This window comes from Trachypithecus francoisi, unplaced genomic scaffold, assembly GCF_009764315.1.
Source record: "Trachypithecus francoisi isolate TF-2019V2 unplaced genomic scaffold, Tfra_2.0 Lachesis_group3, whole genome shotgun sequence".
Taxonomy (NCBI): domain Eukaryota; kingdom Metazoa; phylum Chordata; class Mammalia; order Primates; family Cercopithecidae; genus Trachypithecus; species Trachypithecus francoisi.
This window is the reverse complement of record NW_022681468.1, coordinates 153,516,730-153,542,405: the sequence shown is the minus strand read 5'-3', so window position 1 is coordinate 153,542,405 and position 25,676 is coordinate 153,516,730. Positions and strand designations below refer to the sequence as shown.

Genomic DNA, 25,676 nt, shown 5'->3' with positions numbered 1-25,676 from the left:
GGGGTGGGAGAGAGGAGGGGTGGACGGAAGACACAGACTTTCCTGGTCTTTTCTCTCTTTTTCGTTTAAAATGTGGCTTCTTGCTCAATTCCCAACCCTTAACAGATGGCGACTGCAGTTCTCTCAGAATTTCTTAAAGAAAGGGAAACCTTTGGAATTTATTTCTGCTTTTGCTTTTTCATATAAATAAAAAAGTGTTTTTATATTACTCTTGTTTTGGAGAACATAAGCAATTTTATTCAGACTACAGTATTTCCTTTAACACTATATGGTTGTCAAAACACCATTCCCAGTTTCTTTGCTTTTGACAGCTGAGTCTTTCTTAAATATACCCAAATCGGAACTCTTTACACTAAATAGTAAACCCGAGATAGGAGCAAGTGCCTTCCGGGGTGGTGTAAAAAAAGCATTATAAAAATTGAACAAATCTATCACTTCTCTGTCTTATCATAGGGTTGGGGGTGGGGGAGAGCAAGGTAATGCAAACAAATATTACAGTTATCATTCGTCTCCCAATATTTAAGAAGGTTAAAGTTAACACGATAGGACGTGGGTTTGACGAATAAACTAAGCATGAGATGACTTTATTCATTAAAACCAAGGATTGAGAGCTCTGGTCTCTAAACTTTGAGATAACTTAATAATTTCATAAAACACATCCTAAACATGAGCCAATTACCAAGTAAACCCTTCAGCATTTACTGAGTGGAAAGAAAAAAAGGTTTTTTCCTCACCTGATGTGAGAGTTGATTTATGGGGAATTTTCAGAGTTTACACAAAAGCATTTAAAGTAAAAGTAGGCAAACATTTAAAATTTACAAAAAGACTTCATGTAAAATAGAATAGCAAAAATGAGAGGGAAGCTATCTCTCTTTTCCAAGTGGCACAGAATTTCTCTATTTAGTTTGTGTCAGAAGCATTATTTCTATGTTTAAACAGCAACACACCACTTAAACTGATAAATGTATGTGTAAAAATTCTACCTAACTAAATATGATACAAAACAATAAAAGTTTATTTCCTTGGTCATTTATATAGAACTTCCATAAATGCTGTCTGAAATGGAAAGATGGAAGAGTCCCAAATAAATATAACGATGGATTTCTTCCAAGTTTAAGTTTGCAGAGATAGTGAATTATTTCCCTAGCCAGTTGACATCACATATCTAGCTAAAGTTTACGGTATTATTCTTTCTAAACAAAGATTCAAAATTTAAGAGTTACAAAATTCCAGGATAGTATATTCATTTGAAAATTGAGGGGACTTGCCTCACTCTTTTTGCACACTTTAGCAGACATTGTTTGCACAGTCTCAATAAGCTAATGGTATAAATTTCCAGGAATGTTGCATAAAATTTTGAAAATGGCATTACACTGTCCATTTTGTTTTGTTTTGTTTTCAGAGAAAAATGTAAGTTTAGTGATCAAATCATCACCCTAGCATCCCTGCACATGGAGGTGTCTGAAATAAAAATACACAATATAATTTATAAAATATTAATGATTAAGTAATCTTTTAAAGTCAAAATTTCAAACTCCATAGAAGTTGTTTACTTATCTATGAACACCCATATGTAAATTTTCATTTACATATCCAACAGTATTGTAGTAAGACAGGCAGAGGAAAAACACAGGCAGATAAATTACCTTTGAGCACAGACATTATTTCTTACATTGTAAAATTAACCTGAAAAGTCCTTTATTCTGGCAGAGGATGACCATGGAAAGCTTTATCTGAAAGTATATATTTTTTAACTTCATGCATCTAAAAAGGAGGTTGAGCATGTTCAAGGGGATATTTCAACCTGGCTCATTATGTACACAGAGTTTCGTACCTTTAGAAGTTTTCTGCTGGTGGAACTTATAGGCCAAATAGACATTCAAAGGCTACAGACAACTACCTTACAAATTATTGATAAGTTTAAAATATACTCAACTGCTAGGGGGAAAAATTATCACCTACTTTTAACACTGTATAGAGTTGGCATTGTGCAGCCTTGTCCTCAAACCATTAAAAACGCAAAAGCCTAACAAAAAATCAAAAATGAAATATTTATTACCGCATTTTGTGACTTAACACCTTTTTTTTTTTTTTAACATAACGTCACAGTCCTCATACAAGTATTTTCATGTAAATTTGACAAAGCTTAAAGGTAACAGCATTTTCTTCTAGTGAGGAACACGTGCTGAGAAAAGAAGAATTCATGGACATACAATACCAATTCCACAGCAGATCTGATACTAGCAAAAACATTCTTTTTTTTCAATTGAGGTAAACACATAGAATATCTAACATGAAACAATTAATAGACCGAACTCTGTACGAAGTTTGTTACAGTATTCTCTTGCTCCTTTTTATCCCCCAAGCTTTGAGTTTCTGATAAAGTCCTAGTTACGGTTCAATGACCATTAATAACTTTTTTTGTGTTGAGGAAAGCTGCCCAACTTAAGATTGTTGTGTCCACAACCAAGGCTCAGAACTTCTGGAAGAAGCTCCTGCTCTGTCTTTAAATCTTCATTGGCAAGCTCTTTGAAGAAGAGTCCCCCAAAAATAATAATAAGAATTGGCTTATGAAGCACGAACTATAAAGATCTGTTTGAAACTAAAGGACACATTTATGGAGGAACAAAGGCCGGGCATGAAAACACATTCTTGAAGCTGGAGTTCGAGTGATGAGGTTCAGCCAAACGTTCATCATGATCTCCAGTGTGGTTCTTTTCTCATTGGCCCAACAGGTTTAAAATATATACCACAGTCTCTCCTGGATAGTGAATTCACTGATGAACCAAAACAGTCATTCTTTTGGGAACAACACACATAGTGTGGAAAACAAGGATATATTTTTTTTTCTCTTCTAAAACTATTTGAGGCAACATAACGGCGTGATCAACAGAAATGTACAAGTTTAACTTAGTTCCTATGTTTATACTACAGTAGTTATAACTCTCGGAGTCTTTTTCCAGAGGATCTTTACATGGACAGAATTGTCTCAGTCAGCCCATGATTTCACATTTGTGTTCTTGTTGCATTGGTCCTCTGTTGCTTGATGAAAAATGACAAAAGTAAAAAATAATCACAGCTGTCTGGAATTTCATATTAAGTGTCAACATCTGGTCAAAGTTCAGAAAGTCTTAAAATAGTTTTTGCGTGTGTTTCCTTTTCCCTTGAGTTCCCTTATACTATTGGGCATGAATGTCCATAACCTGTCCGCCAACATTGGGATCTACAGAATTTAACATTGTGGGACTCTGTGCTGACATAGTCATTCCAGGGTGGGTAGGGGGTCCTCCGTGCATCATCATGGCTGGGTGGTGGGGATGGCTTGGCAAATATGAATGCATTGGGGGTCCATGTCTTAATTGAGTAGGGTGTGGGGTCATCTGGGGAGGAGTGTAACTTGGCTGTGCCATACTCATTCCCATAGGACCACCCTGAGAAACGTAGTCCCCTGGCATGCTCTGCAAACCTGAAAATAGAGAGGGAAGAAGAAAGCAGGTCAAATTCCTAAACATTTTTATACTTTACCCATCAAAGATGAAAAGAAAAAAAAAAACAACAGACACTGCAAATCTTATATCTAAATTTAGCTGCAGATTCTTGCCAATGTTTGCAGACATTCAAATTGTAGTTTGCATTTAATTTCATCGCACAGCAGTATAATGCAACACAACAGAACTAAATATTTAATGCAACTAAATGTCATAAAGTGGAACTGTTTTTCAAAATGGTATTCAGTACATTTCTTTGATAAGTGCAATAAGAATATAAATTTTGAGCCGAATTTTATCAGTTAACTGTTGATAGATCATTTATTTTTCTGTGTTGCATTTGTAGACATGGACAAAAATTGAAGAGAGTAAAATAAAATAAAATTGACATCTTATCATATCTATATTTCTTCATGAAAAATTTATTATACAAAACATTACAGCATATTCATTTTGAAGAAATGAGTTTTATGTGTATTTAAAATGAAGCCCCCTTTTTGAATTAGAGGCACTCCTAGAGCAGTACACCCAAGAGATTGTAAAGGTCAAAGGTAAGAAGTCAATGTAAGGTCATATGACATGCCCGGTAGTTTATTTCTGAAAATTCCCCCAAATAATGCCTTGATATTAGGAATAAAACGTAATAAATCTAGAAATTCTTAATTGAGATAAGCAACATTCAAAGTGATGAGTTAAATGGTGGGAAGTCAGCAATTGTAAGGATTCTGATTTCTCTTGCGAGTTACCTGTTTATTGAATTAAGGTTATATTTACAGTTGCACATCCCCAGGTCTAAAAGGACAGCTTTATTCACCTCTATTTAACCTCCAGTGCATACAGTTGAAAAGCTGAACAGATGTTTTTGACACTGTAAGCTGGTAATCTAAAGGCTTATATGCTGCAGTCATTTTGTTAAGTAGATCCGCAGTCCATTATTAACAGAAGTGGCAAAACCATCTAAAGACAATAACACAGCCTGCATAGTCCCAGCTCTCTGTTTATTCTACCACAGCAGCCTGCTCAATGGATGATGATAATTAAGTACCAAATATACCATATTGTGTGGCTGCATAATCAAATCAAGAGAGGATAATATTCTTCTGTATTAAGCTATTAATGTAATTGGTCATGAAGCATAAAATATGTTATGTAATTAAATAGGCTAGAAATTATACGGCCTATATTAAGAATTATCCAAGCTGAGCAAATGTTTTCTCTATAGCTGTTTTAGGGAACATTGCTTTCTACATTTTTTGACTGCATTAGTAAAGGAAGGAAGGAAGGAAATTGGCTTCATCAATGGTGTGCCATGGTGACCCCCTGAGATCTCCTATAAAATGTTGGCCTCTATTTACATATAGAGAATGATTTAATCAAGGTACGTGTTGTTATATTCAGCCTCATTAAACAAGGAAGTTTCAATGTTATATGAATTTTTTTATGCTCTGGTGTCTTCAGCAAAGGATATATCTTGTTGGCAGACTCTGAATTTTTTTCAGATGTCAAAAACACTTGAAGCTTTAAAGTCTAATGGGTTTCTTAATCCAACTGCAGCCATTCAGCCTCAGTGAAAAATCCATTCCTTCATATTCAGTTGCTCCTAAATGTCTTTCCCTTTAAATTTATTGACTGACTTTCCTGTCTTTCTGTCTCATGTCGAAAGTCAGTAGGCACATGTAAAAAATAATCAAAACACACCGACTCCCTAGTGAAGAATCAATGGTGTCACTGCTGTCATATATCTAGACTAGGCATAATGAACTGCAGCATTTCATCTTTGCATATAAGATAATTTGGGCATCAATCGTATTCTGACAGATTTATGTCACTCAAAGGACAGTTCTACTTTTCCTTTTTTTTTTTTTTTTACCGCTTCATTGAAGCCTGCTTAATTTCTCTCAGTCAACTGGTGCCCCCAAGACATTATTTTTATTCTTAAATGTCCAATATCTTCCTGATGTCTGTGTTTGTGCACATTGGGGCCACAGTAAATAGGCTAAAAGGCAGTCCCACCTGCTTAAAACACACGCAGGCTTGTCAGTTGGCCTTTTCAAAAGTACACATCAGTGTCATCTGTGACTTCAGAGATGGGTGATATATCTTTAAAAACAGGTCCTTAGTTTGGAAAGGCATGCAGTTATGGGCAAGGAAAAATAAAATGGGGGCAAATTATAAAAAATAAAATCAAGTCTCTGAAGTGATAGTGAAGACAGATCGCACCCGACTGTACTTACTTCCCCCTTGCTTTGCGATTGCTTTACATGATGAAGGTTACATGTAGTGCCATTGCCCATCCATGCCCATATTCATGCCCATTCCACTCATAGGTCCTAGAAAGGAGATAAAATCCAAGAAGAGGCCGGAAAATCAGCAATAATTGATGGTGAAAAAATAGAAGGAAACTCATATTCCTTTTCACTTATTGCCTTGGTTTAAAAAGAAAAAAGAAAAAGGATGTGTGTGGGGCAGAGTATAATGATACTGTGGTAAAATCTTTACTTTTTCAAAGAGGATTTTTTCCCCCACCCAATGTAAAGAAAGCAGGCAGAGCAGGCAGCAGGCAAATGTTAAACCCACCATGAGAGTGGGAGAGTAGAGTGGATGGAGAGACTGGTGGAGCAGGTGGTACTTCCCAGGGAAGCCCAGAGGCGGGATGAGCCAACCTACCTGCAGGCCGGATCCCCATGTGTTGCTGACCATCCAACACAAAGCTCCCCATGGGCTGACCCTCTGGACTATATGCTGCTCCTTGGCTCACTGAAGGATCAAGAAGAAAACCTGATTGTGGTCATTCGAGGACACAGAGGAGAAAGAAGAAAAGATATACCAAACAATCAGCAATTGTTCCCGCTGCAGCACTGAAACGTTACAGCAACAATGTGGTTGGCACTCTACAAATGGGGGTGTGGTTTGTATGAGTGTCTTGATGACTGAGTGAAGGTGTGCAAGTGGCTTTAAAAAGTGTTCTGGAAGAAAGACTTCACTGGCCAGTTTCCCAGGGGGTTCGTCCTCTGCAGCCCTTACTCTTTTACTCATCTCTTGATTAGGGGGACGAAGGCTGGAGAAGTTAGGGGTACCCCATATATAAATATTGCAATGTACCATTTGGTTGGGATTCTCTGAGCCTACCATCTCTGGTGGCTTAATACAAAATTTTCATATTTTACACAAACATTTTAAACTGGAATACAGTTTCACAAGGTTAAATAGACTCAATTAAATACTTGCCTTTTTATTCACACCCAAGGAAATACAAACACAGTAAATATAATATTTCCTTTGTTTTATGTTCTTCTCCAACAGGCCCCCTGGCCTCCAATAGTGAGAACATTATTTTGGCGTCACTGGGGAAATTTTGCCAAAGGATGACTAATTTTCACAAATCCTTTAAAGCGAGGCTGCGGTTAAAATCTCCACCAAGTTTAACACCGTTGTTAATGGCAGCAGCCATCACCCCAAGGAAAACTGTTTTTCCCTATAAGCCTTATTGCAGGAGACCACAACCCCTCAGTAAACTGAGGAAAGGTCTGTTTCAAAACAAAATGACTTGGAGTACACCAGGAGGGTTCTGACAGTACCACGTAAAAACTGTTTCAGAGAAATTGAGAGAATTGTGAGAAAAGCTCACCTGTATTTTAGCAGCATGGATGTGAAGCATTTTAAACAAAGGTAATAATTCTTTAACAAAAAATAATGGTGGCAATGCAGCACGTCAGGCTTTCATAGAATATTATGAATAGCCAAAGCAAATGAACGGATACAACAAGTTTAACAGTGGATGCTACAGAACGGAAGGCCAAGCATACACCAAGGAGCTATAGGCAACAAAAAAATGAGAGTGTGCCAATGATTGGATGCAGACAAGCAAGGGGTAATGCCAGAGCTCACAAACACGCTGCTTGTGGCATTAATACTTGTGCCCAGTTACCAATTCAGAAAGAAAATAAAAAGCAGTTTCAGTAGAGTCAGGGTGGGACATCTGCAATTAGCACCAGTTACTGAAGTTGCTTCCTTGAGTGGGATTCTGGGGACATTAAAAAAAAAAAAAAAAAAAATTCCAGAATGCCTGGTGGAAGCACTTATTTACCAGATGAGGAAACTACTGGAGTCTAACTTGATGAGGATTTGTGCCTGTGGGCCATAAATATAGATAAAGATACTACTTGGAACTTGCCTGCTCGATTTGACTGGTCAATCATGGGCTGTACTATTCTTCTTCTGGCATTAATAAACCTGAAACAGAACAGAGAAGTCCAGTCATCAAACTCCGTTTCTGTACTCTGCGAACACCTTTGCATGAACGCTGAGGGGCACAAAATACAGTCAAATCTCTTCTGAAAATTAACTTTTCAACTAAAGGTGATTTTCCCTTTCAGTGTTCAAAAATAGTCGACTGGGTAATCTCCATCGTCACTGTGTAGTCATCACCAAGATAACTTGCTGAAAGAGCTCAGGGAGGGAAAAAAGTTCTCCATGAGAAAGCTTCTGTTAATTTTGAATTGTGCTTCTGCTTCTTGAACAAGTAGGAATCTGGCTAAAGTTCACAGGCTGGAAGACTTTCCCCTTTCCCTAGACTCCGCGTGATAGGGAGACCCAACTTCCCCTTGCAGCTGGTCATAAATGGAGACCAGGCTCTAGCACTCGGCTTTCACAAGGTATTGTTAGGTCAGCAAAGCCATCAATTAGGCTGTCTGAAGTTTTATCACCAACACAGCAGTAATAAGTGCTGGCCAGAAAGACTTCTTCTCTTCGGCAACTCCTGCAGTTTAAGCCTGTAAAGTTAGGGGTCATTCAGAGGTCAGTGCCAGCTGGGGGCAGCCTTTCCAGCCTAAGCGGGGACACCCAGGGCAGAGGATAAGGTAACTGCCAACCATAAACCCAGCCACCTTTCAACCCACTAGAAAGACAGAGCCTCAGGTACACATGGTTGATATTAGAGCCCAAGAAACGTTTGCAAATCAGGTGGTGACTGAATCGCAGGAATGCAAAGGAGAAGGTTATTTCATCTAAGAAGCCTGGATCTAATTTTGTTGGAAATCCAAAAATAAGTGCCTACTTCATGTTACTTTAATGTTTAATAATGCCCATCAAATATTCATGTACAAACAGAGTAAGATGATAAGAAATCTCCTTTATTTCTCCAAATTTAATAAAAACAAAACAATTTTCTACCATTTGTGAGTTACCCTTGTCCCTGTGCACTTAACGACGTGTATTCCCCACACATTTGCGCTCATGCACAGGATTCACTGACCATGCATTTCAGAGGAGCAGGGAGCATCCAGCTAGCTTTTCCTTAAAAATATACCCATTGATAACATCTGTCAATATTTCCAGTTTCAGATCTTAAGCACAGGGGGGACTTCATGATTAATGAGTCCACCTGGGGCCACAGGCAGGAACTGAAAACTCATTCTTTGAAATTAGCCAGAAAAATTCAGTGTGTGCTGGCAGCTCTGCGTTCTGGGAAAGCTGAAGTCCCTTTGGAGGAGGACAGCCAGGCCACACTCGGGCAGGCCTCCTGTGAGCACTCTGGTGGGAATACAATTAAGCTGAGGAATAATAGCTGGGAGAAAACCAAAGGAGCCTTTTGCATATGGTGTTTCTTTGCAAAACAATGGACTTCTTTATTACTTAAGAAAGTGTCGGTCAGTTGTCAAAAAAGAAAGTGACCAGCTATGTAGAGGTGAAAACAAAAGGAGAGTTGAAACTTCATCTTTATTCCCACCTGTCACCTGAAATGTTGCTGAGGAATATCTGACCAGATCACAAAGACTTCCAGAAGTATCCCTCCAATCAGAAAAAGAACTCAATTATCTACTCTTTCCCCACCACTTTTACAGCAACCAAGGAGGACTGACCCGATATTTCCACCCCAGGAACTGTTTTTATCAGCTCACCTTGAAACCAGCAGAGATGCTCAGGAGAGTCAGAGAAGTCTCTTCTCCTTGAAGTTTCTAATGGAGGACACACTTGGCAGGGGTTTTACCTCCTTTTATGTGCTACTAATCCTGGTTTTTGTGTTTTGTAGTTTTTTGTTTTTTGTTTTTTGTTTTTTTTTTTGGTATAGGCCGACTCTTTAGGTAAAATGAATTGCTATTTTTTCCCTTTTTAATTTCACTCTTTTATTCTTTACATCTGGAGGTTGTTCCCTTATTTATGTCTTTCTCTCCAGTTCCCCCAAACACTCCCTTACTCACAGAGCTGCAAGGCATCATGGTTCTTAGTTCTCAGCAGGAGAACTCCACACTGTCTTCAAACAAATAATTACGGGGAAGGTTAGAGGTTCACTCAAAGGTCATTTCTTTGGATACTCGTCAGAATGTTTACATTAGTAAAAACGGGGTCCGCTCAAAAGGTTGTTCAATGGGGGATACACAACAATGCAGAACATTAAAAAAGCATTCTGTGTGCTAGCAGGTCTTTATAGAAGCACTGAACTTGGAAATGCCACTCCAGTATAACATTTTCAACTAGTTACCATGGCATGGACTGGATGTTCACTAGCAGTTATGGCAATGGCCTTTCTTTGCCCACTTCTCCTAAGCAAATATGAATAGGAGCCTCTGAAGGTTTTCACTAGGTCCTTTTACAAAGGGTCACAGAGATTTTGCTTTTTTCACTTGGGCACCATTTAGCCTCTCTGGATTTTTGTTCTCAAACAATGTTTTTGATTCATAGTGCTATTTCTTGCCAGATTCATAATTCTACCACATTCTTTCAAATCACACAGAATTTTAAAAACATATGGGCCCCAAATTTTCAGAAATCTCTTAACATACAACTCCTGCCAATTGTCAATTCCCCCGATCTTGGGATATTTTATTGACATCATAGATGTTACTATGAAAATTAACAATTAATGAGATGACTGTAAGAAAACCCTGACATTAAAAAATGAAATTACCGCCTCCCACCAGTACTGATGACCCAGAGGCCACTCTTAGAAAATACACTGACATACATAACATGGAGCCATTTAAATTATAGACTAAAACAAATCAAACTAGGAATAATTTTATTTGTTTAATATTTCTAAGATGAAATTTCCATCTATGGTCTTTTCTCAAAATTACATGAAGTAAATTTTTTTCCACATCTCCTAATCTATATTTTTTTAAAATGATCTTTTTCAGTGCTCAAGTAGTAAATGGAATGTCAAGCTTTGATTTTACTTAAAATTTGAAGAATCTAAGTTGAAAATCAACTCATCTTCAGTCTTTCAAGGTTCAGGCTCCATTCATATGGAAAAATGTAACTTGCTGGTTCAAAGACAAAAGACTTGTCTTAAAAAGACTCAGAAGTTTCCATGGATATTAAATGGGTCTTATAAAATAACATTTTGATGAGTTAAGTGTAAATGAATCAGACACATATGGATTAAGTTATCCTTGAATTTCACACGGGTTTAAAAAATAAGGGGAAAAGAGGGTCTTGGCAAAAAACATTTTGGACTTTGCCAAACCCAAAACATTTGAAAAATTGCTGAAGACATCCAACTAACCAAAATGCAGCAAGCTGCACCCAACTTTAATGAAAACCCCCACAAGTTATTTCCAATCCAAAGACTGTTAGGTTTTTCATCTGTATCTGATATTAAAAAAATTCTCTAAGTTTTAATGTCATACCAGAATGATTTTGAAGTTGCAGACATACAATCTACTTCTCTATTGGTTTAAACAATTTAACCCTAAGTTACAAAGTCTTCTTCAATATTAAACAGTTCTTAAAAAACACTCTTGAGTTTCTTACAACTTGTCCATAAAATGTGCCAGTAAGCTTCGTGTCTAGCTTTATCTAGATTTCACTTAGAAAAAAAAATTTCATTAGCCTCATTGTGACTTTTTTTAAAGGGCTACAGATAATTTCATTAGTGAGTCCTTAGGGAATGAAGACCCTAAAGAGCCCTAGTTCCATTGATTTGTAATGAACTCACAGTTAGTATCCAGGCTCATACACAAGCTTGGGAGAGTATCTACTAAGACTACTTTTTCTCTAATTTTTTTTTCTTTTTTTTTTGAGACGGAGTCTCGCTCTGTCGCCCAGGCTGGAGTGCAGTGGCCGGATCTCAGCTCACTGCAAGCTCCGCTTCCCGGGTTTATGCCATTCTCCTGTCTCAGCCTCCCCAGAGCTGGGACTACAGGCGCCCACCACCACGCCCGGCTAGTTTTTTTTTTTTTTTGTATTTTTTAGTAGAGATGGGGTTTCACCGTGTTAGCCAGGATGGTCTCGATCTCCAGTAGAAAATGCATGAGTATGTGTGATCCTTAAAAATTATATACTAAGACTGTTAGTTTAAAAATAACTTAATTATAGAAATAAATTCAATGATGATCCAAGAATCATGAGGCCTTTCTGAGTCAACTCAGAGATGAAAAAAGAACACGTTAAAACAAATAAACCCAAGGTAGCAAATATCACTGTAATCTCATCTTACTGCCTTGCTGAAGAGCTGTTTCCCAGAGGCCTTTCCTGCTCCTAGGAAGTCTAAACTTTGTAGCTTTGCATAGTTTTCTACAACTGAACTCTGACCATCATGATTTTTCGTTTAAAGACTTTTTACTCCAAAGTATAGTTCAGACTGATAGAAGTAGATTTAGGTGTTATTCCTGTTTGTTGTTAGTTTCTTTTCTTTATTCCTTTCTTTCTCCACCCCCCACCTTTTTAACTGGCTGATAAATCCCTTCTTTCTGGTTCACTAAGTTCATGCCACACCTGGTAACCAACTCCTTTTGGAAGCATTCCTTTTGTTAGAAAGTGCAGGCCTCCATGGAGTTACCTGGAAAGCTGCCATCCCTGAACACTCTGAGGAGGAATCAAGAAGAGCCGGAATTGAAGCTTCTGCATTGATTGCTTTGGGCAAGGAAGGGGACTGAACTGTTGAAGAGGGATCAGATCAATTGGGGAAAGGTGTTGTAGGTAGCTCAGTGACAGGGGACCTGTTAAAACATGAAAAGGCCCTGCTTCCCTACTGTCCCCAGCCCTGGGACCCATCAGCCACAGTGCTTATTCACAGCGCTTGCTCTTGGCTGGTGTTTCAAATGATGAAACTTCAGCCTGAGCAAGTCACTTATTAAATTTCTCCATTTTTTCTTACTTTACAAAAAAAGCAAGTCTTTCTCTGTGCTATAGTTATGGCTGAGAGTAGGATTTTCTCGGTAAGATACATTAAAATGGTTCAATGAGTGAATAAGGCAAGTTTAATGCCTTTGAAGGTGAACTTGGGCACGCAAATGATGGAGTCATATCGCAAACGTAAGTTTACCACTGGTGACCAGACAATGGCTCCTTTCTCACAGACAGCCATGAGCAAAGTAAGGTAAATCAATGAGATTCATATGTTACTTAGGGACAGATTCATGGATCATAATTACTTTCCCTAAGCAATAGCTTGATTTATAATTTGATAGAATACTAGATTTGCCTACACCTTTAAAAACACACGAACTAAATACTAATACATTTATAATATAAAACATGATGGTAATCTGGAATCACAAACATTTCGTACCTTTATGAATATGGCTTGAACAATGGAGTGTTCATGCTGACATAAAAGGCCCTGGGCAAAATTATCAAGTAGGTGACGCTTATCCTTGATGGCCTTCTACTGTCTTTTTCCAATATTCTTACTTTCATCTAATTCTTCCCTAAAGTTACAGGGGTTCATGTAGGTTCTTTACTAAAATACTCTACTTTCAGCATGCACTTTTCAATTACTGTTGTATATTCCAGACTTACACATAGAGTAATATGGTGAAGAGCATGGGCTCCTGTTCTCTGCCCTTTATTTGCTGTGTGAATTTGGACATAGAATTAAGAATTCTTCTTAACCTTCCCAAGCTTCACTCTGTTTCCTATCTGTAAACTGAGGAAATAACTGGGCCTGGGTGGTTTTGAGGACTGAGGGAGATTTTGTATGCAAGATCCTTAGCACAATGCCTGGCACATAGTAAGCTCATTCAATGTTAGCTTACAGTCAAAATGCACCTATTCCAATGCTCCTAAATAGCTCTGTTCTCTCATAGATAGTAATTAGGAATAGGTGGGTGGCTGTTAAAAAAATCTGTGCTGGATTGGCAACAGGGTAATAATGTGTTGTACTCCTACAAGTAGCGTATGTTCATGTGGCAGGATCTTTCTAAAAATCGCAGTTGAATCCAAATGTACAATGCTATGGTGGAGATTTTAGACACTGGGGCAGGCGTCTGCCTGCAGGGGTGGGAGGTGGATAGGGGAGGGAGCTCTTTGGAATCATACTCTCTGTTTGGTTCCCTAGATCCTTGCTGCTTTACATATGTGCCATGGACCAGTAGCAGCATCACCTTGAGCTTGTTAGAGATGCAGAAATGTATTACCGTCCCCATTCCTGTGCTACTGAATCTGAATCTGCATTTTAAAAGATCTCCAAGGGATCTATGTACATTTAAGTATGAGAAGCCTTGCTCTAGATCACATATCAAATTCTAATACTCTGCCTAAGAATAGAAACTTGCAAAGATCAAGTTTTAATTGTGAATCTCAGTTGCAAAAAATTCACACACTCTTCTCTTTAGGTATCTTAGATCTAAAGAGTCTTTTACTCACTTGCCTTGGGCAATAAACACTTTATAATAATTTAATCTATTGTACTCCATCTGTACCTCTTAAAGGAAAAGTTAGGCCAGTAAAATGTTTTTGTGAAGACTGTTAACAGAGGCTATCTCTCAGGCAGGGATAGGAGAATTGTAGATTTCTATCTTTTTTTTCCAAATAATTCTGTACTGTTGGAGTTTTTAATAAATATAATTATTTTTATATATAAAAGAATTTTTAAAGGAGATTGAGAAAATTTGTCATTTTACTTAACTAAGGTTTATATGGCTAAACGTAGGGACCTTTTAATTAAAATATTTGAGAGATTTCCCCCCAGAAAGGGAATTACCTTTTATTTCCTTTATAATATTGAGCAACAGTAAACACTATTCCATGAATATAATCACACTTGATGGCATGTAACAAAACATCCCAGCAGGTTATGATTTTGAAGCACTGTTACTCTTACAGAATACCATCAGATTATTCATATGTAGCTATTTATCATGCACTATAAAAGTGATCTTTCAAAGCTATTTGAAAGCAAGGGAGGAGAAAACACTCAAACTTCCTTAGCTATTCATATCTAGGATCTATCCTTTTAAAGATAAAATCCTAAGTCAATAGACATAAGTTGTAGTATATTACCTCACCCTGTACATGATTTATTGCAGATGGAAGTCAACTAGAAACTGAATTACTTTGAAAGTTCTACTACTGACATTAAAATTCCAGATCTGGATACCTACACACCTTATAGTGCTTCTGGAAACAACTTTTTGCAGACACAGAAAGTACATCTACAACTTTATTTAACTCTATCAACATAAAAAGCAGGCACAATCATTTTTAAAACTACTGATTTCTAATTACCTACTCATGTATCTGAACACTGTAGCCTGACCTGGCTTTGCGAATCAACCAGTCACTTCACAATCAGTTGCATGCATTCTTAGTCAATTCCTGTTATGTTCCAGCCATTTTACTAATTCACTCTAAGAGGAAAAGATCCCAACAAATCTAGTATCTCTTTAACTTTCATAATCACCTTTGATTGAAGTATTAATTCTCTATCCTACTTCTTAATGGAAACCACCTAAGCATTAACTGGCCAAAAATGCACCAAGCTGTTTAGCAATTATGTATTAGATATGTTTGAAGAGATCAAGGTGCACTCACATGCCCTGTGCTATGGATATGTCTCTGATTAGCTTGTCATCTGCTCAGAAGAAGATGTAGGCTGATTCTCCCATACAGTCTAGCAGGCCAGCTGTTAGCTGCCTGTCAAGCCCTCAAGTGGACAAGTAGTCCAGGAGCAAAAATGTCACTCCTTTGATCTGGCAAGGAGCAGCTGCTGATTTATAGAGTAGGACTTTGTTCTTCCGTTCCATTTTACTTTCTTTCCTAAGGCAGAACCACAAAATCCAGGAGAAAAAAAAGTGCCGTTCCCAGCAACATCAACAAGCTCTGACAACTGCAACAGGGTTTTTCTTGGCCCTAACGAAGCTCTCAGGCATCTCCTTTGACGCTCACCTTTCCCCCTCCCCTTCCTCCCACCCCCACCATTTTTTGCAGTGCGGTAGTTATTGTTTAATTCAGCTTCTGTAAATGGAATGGACTGTGGCCAGCAAGCCTGGGGCATAAACACACCTGTGTGAAAGAAGCCTTATTGTAGCAACCATCTACAAGGAAGCTCACATGAACCACGCGCTCCTGAGTTCAGAAAGAATGCTCCATTTTTTCTGACAGCAAATTTTACCCTAAGTGAGTTTCTATTTTTGGTGCCACCAACCTATGACGACCACATTTGAACTGCTTCCTTTCCAATGGCATTACACCCTTTAAATCAAAGAGATAAAAGGATTACATTTTCTTTTTTTTTTTTTATCTGTGAGCAAACAGATCCATCAAAAATGTTTATTCACTGCCTGTAATATCAATCATTGAGAGCTGGGTAAACGTCCAGAAAGGCTTTAGCAAATGCATTATCAAAGATGCTATAATGTTGATTTCATTACCACTGATTTATATTGACATGACTTTCCCCAAGTAACTTATCAGGCAGAAAAAATCAACAACGAAATCTACATAAGACATGTGTATTGTCTTGTTAAGAATTAAACTGGTTTCAAATGCATACTCCTATTCTCAACAGATAAATCTGTCAGGCTAGAGATGCCCTATCAACTAAGTGAGACATGCAATAATGCTTTGAGATATACTGTGAGAAGTCATCAGCCACATACAGGTATGTATATGTATGTGCATTGTGTATGTGTGCACATGTACATGTATGGAAACACACACACACACACAGCAATAAACTTTGCCAGAGGTGAATTCATTCACACCTGGCTCAGTTTTCTGTGCTGCTGCTGAAGGAGAGGTGATAAGGACACACACACACATACACACATACATATAGAGAGCGTTATCAATTCTAGGATATTTAGACATCTTACTGCATAGCTTAAAGACAGGAATTTTGTTGGGGGGTGATGGGGGGTGAAAATGCCAGAAACAAAGGAGAAAAGAATGGTTGCTAAACATTCTCACTTCTATTATACTCAATCATGCCATGTTCTAGTGTTCGCTCCCTTCCCCTCTATCTAGGGGAACAGAGACTTTTCTCACCTTCATTTCTTTTTATTTTATTTTATTTTTCTTTCTTTTTTTTTTTTTTTTTTTGAGACGGAGTCTTGCTCTGTCGCCCAAACTGGAATGCAGTGGCCGGATCTCAGCTCACTGCAAGCTCCGCCTTTTGGGTTCATGCCATTCTCCTGCCTCAGCCTCCCGAGTAGCTGGGACTATAGGCGCCCGCCACCTCACCCGGCTAGTTTTTTTTTTTTTTTTTTTTAGTAGAGATGGGGTTTCACCGTGTTAGCCACGATGGTCTCGATCTCCTGGCCTTGTGATCCACCCATCTCGGCCTCCTAAAGTGCTGGGATTACAGGCTTGAGCCACTGTGCCCGGCTCACCTTCATTTCATGCTTTAACCTACATCACCCTTTTGCCAATCAAAAGTTACTAATCACCCACCTCCTCCATGTTCACAGAATTGTATTCATAGATGCTTTCTCTAGGGGCGTGTGTGTGTGTGTGTATGTTTCCCAATGAGAGACTGGGTTTGGCAAGGGAAGAGGGCGGAAGGTAAAGCTAGGTATAAAGGAGCAGATATAATGTAAGGCTTGTTTTCATCCTGTTTTAATCCTTAAAAAAATTAAACCAAGTAATTTTTAAGGTCCATAGTAATCTATATATGTGTCACACATTGGTAAATCTTCCATATTCTATACTTAACATAAAACAAATTTAATGACAGAATATAAGACAAAGTTATATATACAATTATAAATAATACATACATATCTAGTTATATGAATTTCTTTCTCCGTATATATGAAAATGCAAGTTATGCCTTTAAAGATTTTTATTTTTTACACCCACAGAAACAAACTGAAAATCACAATTGGAGAACACACAAATAATTACAAATCAAAATAGCCCATAGTCAGTAAATGAGGGTCACGAGGTCAATTAAAGAAGGTAAAGATAAAGATTAATCTCAAATTCTTGGAGGAAGAAAGCTGAACCAGATTAAAAGAACGTGGAATATTGGAAGAAAAGAAAACAAGGAAATGGCATGCTGTAAAGCACCAGTGCAGAACAGGGCCGATTTTGTGTAAGGGAGGATGAAGGAACTGAACTCTGACTGGCTCCCAGCTTCGACCTGGAAAACATGGCTATGCTTAACACGCAAGCTGGTGGAGGTTCTTGAGTGATAAATTGAATCCTTGAAATTCCTAAATGGTAGAATGATAAAATATGGTGTTTGAGGAAGATCTTTCCAAGAGCTATGTATAGGATGAACTGAACTGATGAGAATCTAGAAGCTGAGAAGATAGAAAGTTCTTGTCCAATCCAGGCAGAAGAGGGAAACAAAATGAACTCTGCGGAAGGTGGTAGAAATGAAAAAGAAGTAGGGTGTTTGGTTGGGAGACTGCTGATAAATTACACTTAGACGAAAAAGGAGAGATATAAATACAAAAGATATTGAGAGGATAAGTCTGAGAATTTATGTTTAGTATGTTATGGTGTACAGTTGATGAAAATTGGAAATAGATGAGAAATTCCTATTTGTTGTGGTGAGAAGAGGCAAACCCAAATTTTCAAAAGTTACCTTTGGTTTGACAACAGGACTTTCATGCCGAGACAGTATGTAAGCCACTCAAGAAAAAAAGAAAAAAAAAAAAAAAAAACAAGGACAAAAGAAGAGCAAAAGGTAGTGACACAACTTCAAAACGTCTAATTTCTTCCTATTTTCCAAGCTATATGCATATTCCAGAGCTGCAGGAGTAGGTAGTAGGATAAACTGCCTGGCTACCTCCAAAAAAATTACTTCCTTCCTCTTCTAAATTATCCTGTAAATTTTAGAAAGTTCTTTATCTGATCATGATTGGCCAAGTCAATTATTAGTAAAAACCTCTGTGGTCAAGGCCTTGTTCCTAATAGGTCCAATTCGCTTTTTCTTTACATTTTGAGTTAATTTGTGTGACTAGATTTAGAGGCCGATGATAATTACATAGATGTTACACTGGGTGTTGCTACACAAATGACGTTCCACTCTTTACTTAACAAAAGTAAGTTTAGTAATGGAACTTACCAGAGAGTTTTTAAAACTGGAATAGGAAAATATATATAAAAGACGATGTGTTTTTAAGCAATAGCATAAAACAATCAAGGGTGGGTTTTCTCTAGGTAGTGACAACTAATTTAGAAGAGAATTGATAGGATAAAGTGTTACATTTAAAAGGGGCTCCATTAAGGGTGATGGCTTCCAAATTGTGTCCTCCTTTCAAACCATATTTTTCTTTTTAAATGGGCTTTTAAGGTGAAAAATATAGCACTTCACCCAAAATGGTGTGGAAACAAATGGTTCTCAAGTCTCTATTCTTCAACTCAGGCCAAACCACCCCAACACACGGGCAATCTAAAGCCACTTGGAGGGAAGGTGTTATGCATGTCAATGTCCCCGTGGCCCTTTCATTTGTCTGGGGATCTCTTTTTTCTAAAGCAGCAGGGGATACTTCAGAAGACCAGATTGGCATGCCAGAAGTGTTTGGATGGACCAGGCTCTTATCCTCCTCTCAATTCTCCTGCTGCTTTAAAAGAAAGGATGTGGCAGAGGACACATTCGGAAGGTGGCAACATTCTTAGGGCCCTTTATCAATACCACTGCTTTCTCTAAATTGTAGCTTGGTCTCTTGTTTGAGAGGCTGAGATTTTAGCACTTTTAAAGGGAACCATAAGTGAGAAATCTCCTAGGTGTTAAACTTTAGAGTGGCTTCATCCCAAAATATGAAAAAATGAGATTAAAACACAGAAAGTCAAGTAATATTAAGAAAAAGATCCAACAAACAAAATATCATGAATATGCATATGTATATTCTTTCTGTTTAAACCAAATGCTATTTAACCAGTTTATACTGGCATCTAGTAAAGGTGCCGATGGAGAAGAAAAATCAAAGATCTAAACAATTTTAAAACTCACTTTAAATAAATTACAGTTCTAACAGCTACACATCTAACAATAGCTTTAAAAATTATTAAAACACATTATGTCAGAAAGCAAAAAAGAATCCATGAATACATGACTTAATATCCTCACATTTATGATGTTCACACATCAAAGACCAAATTCCAAATAAAATTTCCTGACTGCCTTTTCTTAATGACAAATTAAACATCTTTTACTTTGATTTGACAGCCGGGTAGCATTCTGTATCTTCTCCAGAGATGTTATATGCAGTCTTTCCAATGTGACGGTATTATTACCCACAAAATTTTTAGCATCATCCCGTAATCATAAAAGACATAAAATATATCTTTATAAACCACAAGAGACCTAGCAAACCAGCAGTTATGCCACATCTGCTTTAGTCCTTAAATATTTTAGCTTTAGAGGGTTAGTTAGTGGATTTTTCCCCCCGATTTGCTGAGAAATAGAGACATCAACCTTTGATTCTGACATTACCCACAAAGCTGTAATCTCCAATAGACAAAAAGCAAACACATTGTACCACAATTTGAAAGACTTTTTACAGCATACTCAGATTTCACATCTCGTATCAGAATTTTCTAAAGTGGTTTAACTTAATTTTTAGAAATAGAAACGATGGCATTTGAAATATTTCCACTTTCACAATACAGATAAAGTAACAACACTATTTATCAAAAAATAACTTGGCCGGACATGGAGGCTCACACCTGTAATCCCAGCACTTTGGGAGACTGAAGTGGGCGGATCACCAGCCTGACCAACGTGGAGAAACCCCGTCGCTACTAAAAATACAAAAAAAAAAAAAAAAAAAAATTAGCCGGGCATGGCAGCGGGTGCCTGCAATCCCAGCTACTCGGGAGGCTGAGGCAGGAGAATCGCTTGAACCTGGGAGGAGGAGGTTGTGGTGAGCCGAGATCGTGCCATTGCACTCCAGCGTGGGCAAAAAGAGTGAGACTCCATCTCAAAATAATAATAATAATAATAAAATAAAAACAAAACAACAACAACAACAAAACCTTAATTTAGTACTTGGTTTAACTGCCACAGATTATTTAGAGTCAGGTAATGTATAAATAAACAAAAAGCAATTAATACTTTTAAAGTCAATGTGCTAACTAACCAGGACCACACTATTTCTTTGCTCTGGGCTGGGCTTTCTGCTATGGCCATCTGGCTAACACACCCTTCAAAGTGCTCATCACAGAAATCTCTTTGAGGTAACTTCCCTGGTTCCAAAGTCTGATTAAGAAGCACTTCCTGGCCGGGCGCGGTGGCTCAAGCCTGTAATCCCAGCACTTTGGGAGGCCGAGACGGGTGGATCACGAGGTCAGGAGATCGAGACCATCCTGGCTAACACGGTGAAACCCCGTCTCTACTAAAAATACAAAAACTAGCCGGGCGAGGTGGCGGGCGCCTGTAGTCCCAGCTACTCCGGAGGCTGAGGCAGGAGAATGGCGTAAACCCGGGAGGCGGAGCTTGCAGTGAGCTGAGATCCGGCCACTGCACTCCAGCCTGGGCGACAGAGCGAGACTCCGCCTCAAAAAAAAAAAAAAAAAAAAAAAAAAAAAAGAAGCACTTCCTCAGTGGCACCGAGCTAATATGCCCAACACAGTGTTTATTCACAATTGTGATTTACTTGTCTGACTTTCCTACTAGATAGCCTTCGAGAGCAGGGGCCACATCTTAAGTTTTATTATGGACACTGTGTCAGGAATATAGTACACTCTCAATAAAATGTGTGTGAGTGAATAACTACGCGAGTGAATGACAATACGGTTCCTTCATCTCTGATATAACTTAGAATTGAGAATAAAGAGCCCGGAGTTTGGGGATTTTCTTGTTCTCATTTGATAAGAGGTATAGCTGAATCCTTGATGAAATGATTTGTCCCGGAGCGGTACAGAACTACGGTGGGAAATAACTCTAGCTTTCTGGCGCTGGTCTAGTTATTTTTGTACTCACAAACAACTTAAGATACAGACTAGAAGTATTAGGTAACGGTGCGAATCTATCTGGGCATTAGAGAGCCAGGTAAATCGTGGGTACAGAAGTGATGGAGGAAAAGGATTTAACTTGGAAGAAATTGGGCCTCTGGCTTTTCTAGGCTGGCAGGCAATATGCACAGTACAGGACATAACGGTATTGGGGATGATAGGGGCAGTTGACTCAAGTGGAGAGGAATGAGAACTGAGGTCAGTGAGGTGTTATGAGTGTGTGTGTGTTGTCGGGGGGGTGTTGGGAGAGAGGGATAGAGAATAGAAAGTGAAGGACGAAGATTTGTGAGACTGAGAAACGAAAGGAGACAAAGGAGAAATAGGGGCAACATGATGAAGCCCTATCTCTATGAAAACCTTAAAAAATCAGTCAGACATGGTGGCATGTATCTGTGGTCCCAACTACTCAGGAGGCTGATGTGGGAGGATCGCCTGAGACCAGGAGGTGGAGGCTGCAGTGAGCCAAGATGGTGCCACTCCACTCCAGTCTGGGCAACAGAGCCAGAACTTGTCTCAACCCCCAAAACAAAAAGCTTTTTAAAAATATTTTTTCTGATATCTTTGTAAGGACATTTTGCTCTCAAATGTGCTCTGAAGAACTCTAGTATCAACAGGTATTTCTCCAGAATAGGGGCCAAGGTCAAATAAATATGGAGAAAACAAATGTGAAGGTAAACAAAGTGAAGTCACTTTCTCTGCTGCAGGTTGTGTCACAGCCTTTAACAGAGTGACATGCATTATGGATCCCTAAGAGAAGGTGATGGTACAAATTAACTCCTGACTCTAGTTGTTCAGATTTTGAGGGGCACTAGGGTTCCAAGTATTTGAAAAGAAAATGAAGCCGCATCCTAATTTTTAACATAAATTATATTTTTAAGCCTTTTACCAACTTAAAAATAGGCTTTCTTTCCATCTTTAGATTTCCACGAGTCAGATTCAGAGATGAAGAGCCACTCGTAGGGCTCTCCTTTATATCTAACCTGTTCATAATTCTACCTCCCAAGATTATTATAAAACACGAGTACCCCATGACAACCCCAAATATGACACCTTGACCCCTAAAATGTGCTGGCTGAAAAGATTCTTTAGAACTTTGCTATCTCAAAGGTAATTTTATTATTAGGGAATTATATTAGGCTTAAATGCTTTCTCTGCCTTTTCCTTTCCTTACTTTTGTCATATTTTCCCTACTCAATGGAATATTTTTTAAAAAAACGATTATTGGGTATTTTACTATGCCTAAAATATCTGCTTCAAAATAGCTGTTTGAAACCAAAGAATAATCTTAAGAATAAGATGTGTGTGTGTGTATGTATGTATACATATAGATACAGACATTTCACATATATACATATATATTTTCAATACCTTCTTGATGTTTCATTAATCAGAACTGTGATTGAGCTGTGTGTGGCCATCTAACTTTAGCATGTCTGCTACATGTGTTGGAGACACACGCATGCAGAGGGTAGGAGGAGGTGGGGACCATGTTAAGAGGAAGGAGAAATGAGAAGAGGAAAGAGACGGGAAGAAAAGAAGTGCTGCTTTGGATAATGTATATCAATGTACATCAAATGCTCCCAATCAATTCTACTTTCTTGTTTACAGAGCTTACAAGTACAAAATCAGCTTTTACTTATAACTGTGTTAAACACCACCTGCCTGCCCTCTGAACCTCGCTGTCCCAAGATGAGGTCAGCCTGGTGAAGGGCTCTGGGTCTATAAGCAATCCTGTCATTCAGGCTAACAGCAGTGATTCACTCACAGGAGGCAAAAATGACTCAATTGTTGGGCTTATTGACTCCAGGGAGCACAGCTACTCTATTATTACCATGGAGTGCAAACACCCTGAGCTCTGTTTTGGTCCACTTAAAATTACTATTTGCTGTGAAGAATTGGCAAAGCAATTCTTAAAATGATGGGGGTGAAAGTCAGGCAAGCGCCATTATGGGCTTTTCCTTCCGTTTAAGCAGAAGTAAGCAGTACAGGACTCGTTCTGAGCCTGACCCACTTATTTAACCTTTTATTCACTTTGTTGTATTAACATATATTAACTGGCTATATAAGCCCTAGGGGGGATAAAAAAAACCTCATGACCAAATTACGGTTCCATTTTCATGGGTAACCTCTCCTTGGGTGGAAATTAAACCCCAATCTAAATACATTTTAGGTCCATACGAAATTGAGGAGGAATGCCAAAAAACAAATGCTGAACAACGGTCCTGCAAAGACCACAGCAACCATGGAGTGGCTGGGTAAATTACACACAAAAGGAACTATTTCAAAAACCAAATAAATTTAATTAAATAAGTTACAAAATTATTTTCCTATCTCTTATCTACTCCCCTTGGTTAATATCCATGACATACTGATGTTGCATAATTGCTCTTACGGAATGCTGCAGCTCAGAGCCGTAATGAGCTGTCTTTGCACAAAGGCAGCAAAAGTGGTTTCCCTACAGAGTTATCTTCTCAATTATTTATACTTGCAACACTTTCACATAATGGCAGTTTTAAAATCAAACAAACAAAGCAAACCGTACAATAAAGGAAGGAGGCAAGAAGGTACAGGGACCTTTTCCTTTCTCTTTTGAACACCAGAAGCGATGGGCAAGCCACATGAAGTCAATGAATCTGGTTCCTGGAAAAGTCTCAGGGGCCTTACAGCCAGGCGACATTAAAGCATTTGGAGAGTGCCACCTTGGTGAGGGATTAGACATGCTCTGCATACCTGCTTTGCTTTTAATCTGTCATATCTAAATATATAAAGGAATGCAAACTTTATTTCTTCTGTTTGTAAGTTTGTCTTTGAAAATTCCTAATCAGAAGACTTGCTACTCACCCCCACTCCTGAAAAAAAGAAAAAAGGTGCTAAACTGTCAAAGTGATGTCAGTGTAAACAGAAAATGGTGCTGTGTGTTGTACCCGTCCCTCAGGCTGTGGAAGGGCCTGAAGGTTTTTAACAGTGCTTGTTTCCACTGTCCACACCTGCCTTTGGTTAATCACTCAAAAACTTATATACAGCAGAAGAAAAACGACTTGGCAGTTATACCATATATGGACATACAAAATAACATAAAGGGTATATTTAAATATTAAGGCAGAACTATAGTGTTATTTCTAATATTTAAATTTGGTATACATTTGGAATGAGCTGCTTACTGCTACCATCCAACTCAGACTTACTTGGTTCTTAGTGCCTGGCTCAGTCTCCTGGTTAGAGTAGATGCTCAATAAATGTTAGCTACGTGATGCTTTCAAGTTAATTCATAGATGTGGTGGCAGATTATATTTTTATAGTTTCAAAAATTAAAAGTGAAATTTGGACATACATTTTGGACCTGCATAGCATTGAGAGTTAGTTTGATTCTCCATTAAACAAGCATAGATTTTGGCCTTTGGGAAACAGTTAACAGCCTCTACTTAAACAGGTATTCCACATCGATTAATAGTCACTCATATATCCATGACTTATGATATTCATTAGCAATACCAAAGAAACAAAGATTTTACATCACCTACTGGCCATTTCCAAATAACAAAATGTTAAAGCAACTAGTTCCTTAAAGTCCTACAGGAAAGATTATAGAAGAGAGTAAAAAAGTAATTTTAAAAGCCTCAAAACTTATTTCTTACAATATGCCTACATGCACATACATTGAATTTACACACATATGCGCCTATTTTTCATAAATGTGTCTTGTGACCTTGAATCCCACTTGACTTGACACACTCGGGGGGAAAAAAAAAAGCTTAAGGAGATTTGTTTTCCTCCTAAGCACACAGGTACTACCATGAAAGGTCAGAAGGAAAAAAATATACCCTGCGGAAAAGAAATCAGACCATGATCCATAACCCAGCTGAGGTCACGGAAGAGAAGCTCTTGGAACTGAGCTGGGATCCGCCATCTTGTCTTGCTTTGCCCCAAGAATCAAACTAAACCGATATCATATGGTGTCCACTTGCTGCCACTTAAAGTTGTTCTTAGCTATGAAGAGCTAGGAATGAGCCATAGTTTCTTGACCTCTTCCTTTCTTTCTGCCATCCTCACCTCTAAGGT

At 38.3% G+C, this 25,676-nt stretch overlaps 1 protein-coding gene across 12 annotated transcripts in view; it reads right to left on the bottom strand.

Moving 5' to 3' along the window:
* Positions 1 to 2,027: 2,027 nt before the first annotated feature.
* MEIS2 (Meis homeobox 2) overlaps positions 2,028 to 25,676 on the bottom strand; it is a 216,471-nt gene continuing 192,822 nt past the window's right edge. For 5 of the 12 annotated variants that reach the window (XM_033190633.1, XM_033190638.1, XM_033190630.1 and 2 more), the window contains exons 10-12: positions 7,663 to 7,721; positions 6,156 to 6,266; positions 2,033 to 3,466 (exon numbers count right to left, since the gene is read on the bottom strand). In XM_033190633.1, the coding sequence (XP_033046524.1) occupies positions 3,180 to 3,466; positions 6,156 to 6,266; positions 7,663 to 7,721 (457 nt within the window). In that variant the 3' untranslated portion in view covers positions 2,033 to 3,179. Of the gene's footprint in view, positions 3,467 to 5,722; positions 5,819 to 6,155; positions 6,267 to 7,662; positions 7,722 to 25,676 lie in introns of all 12 variants that reach the window. The other 7 variants (XM_033190641.1, XM_033190636.1, XM_033190637.1 and 4 more) reach the window with 4 other exon arrangements.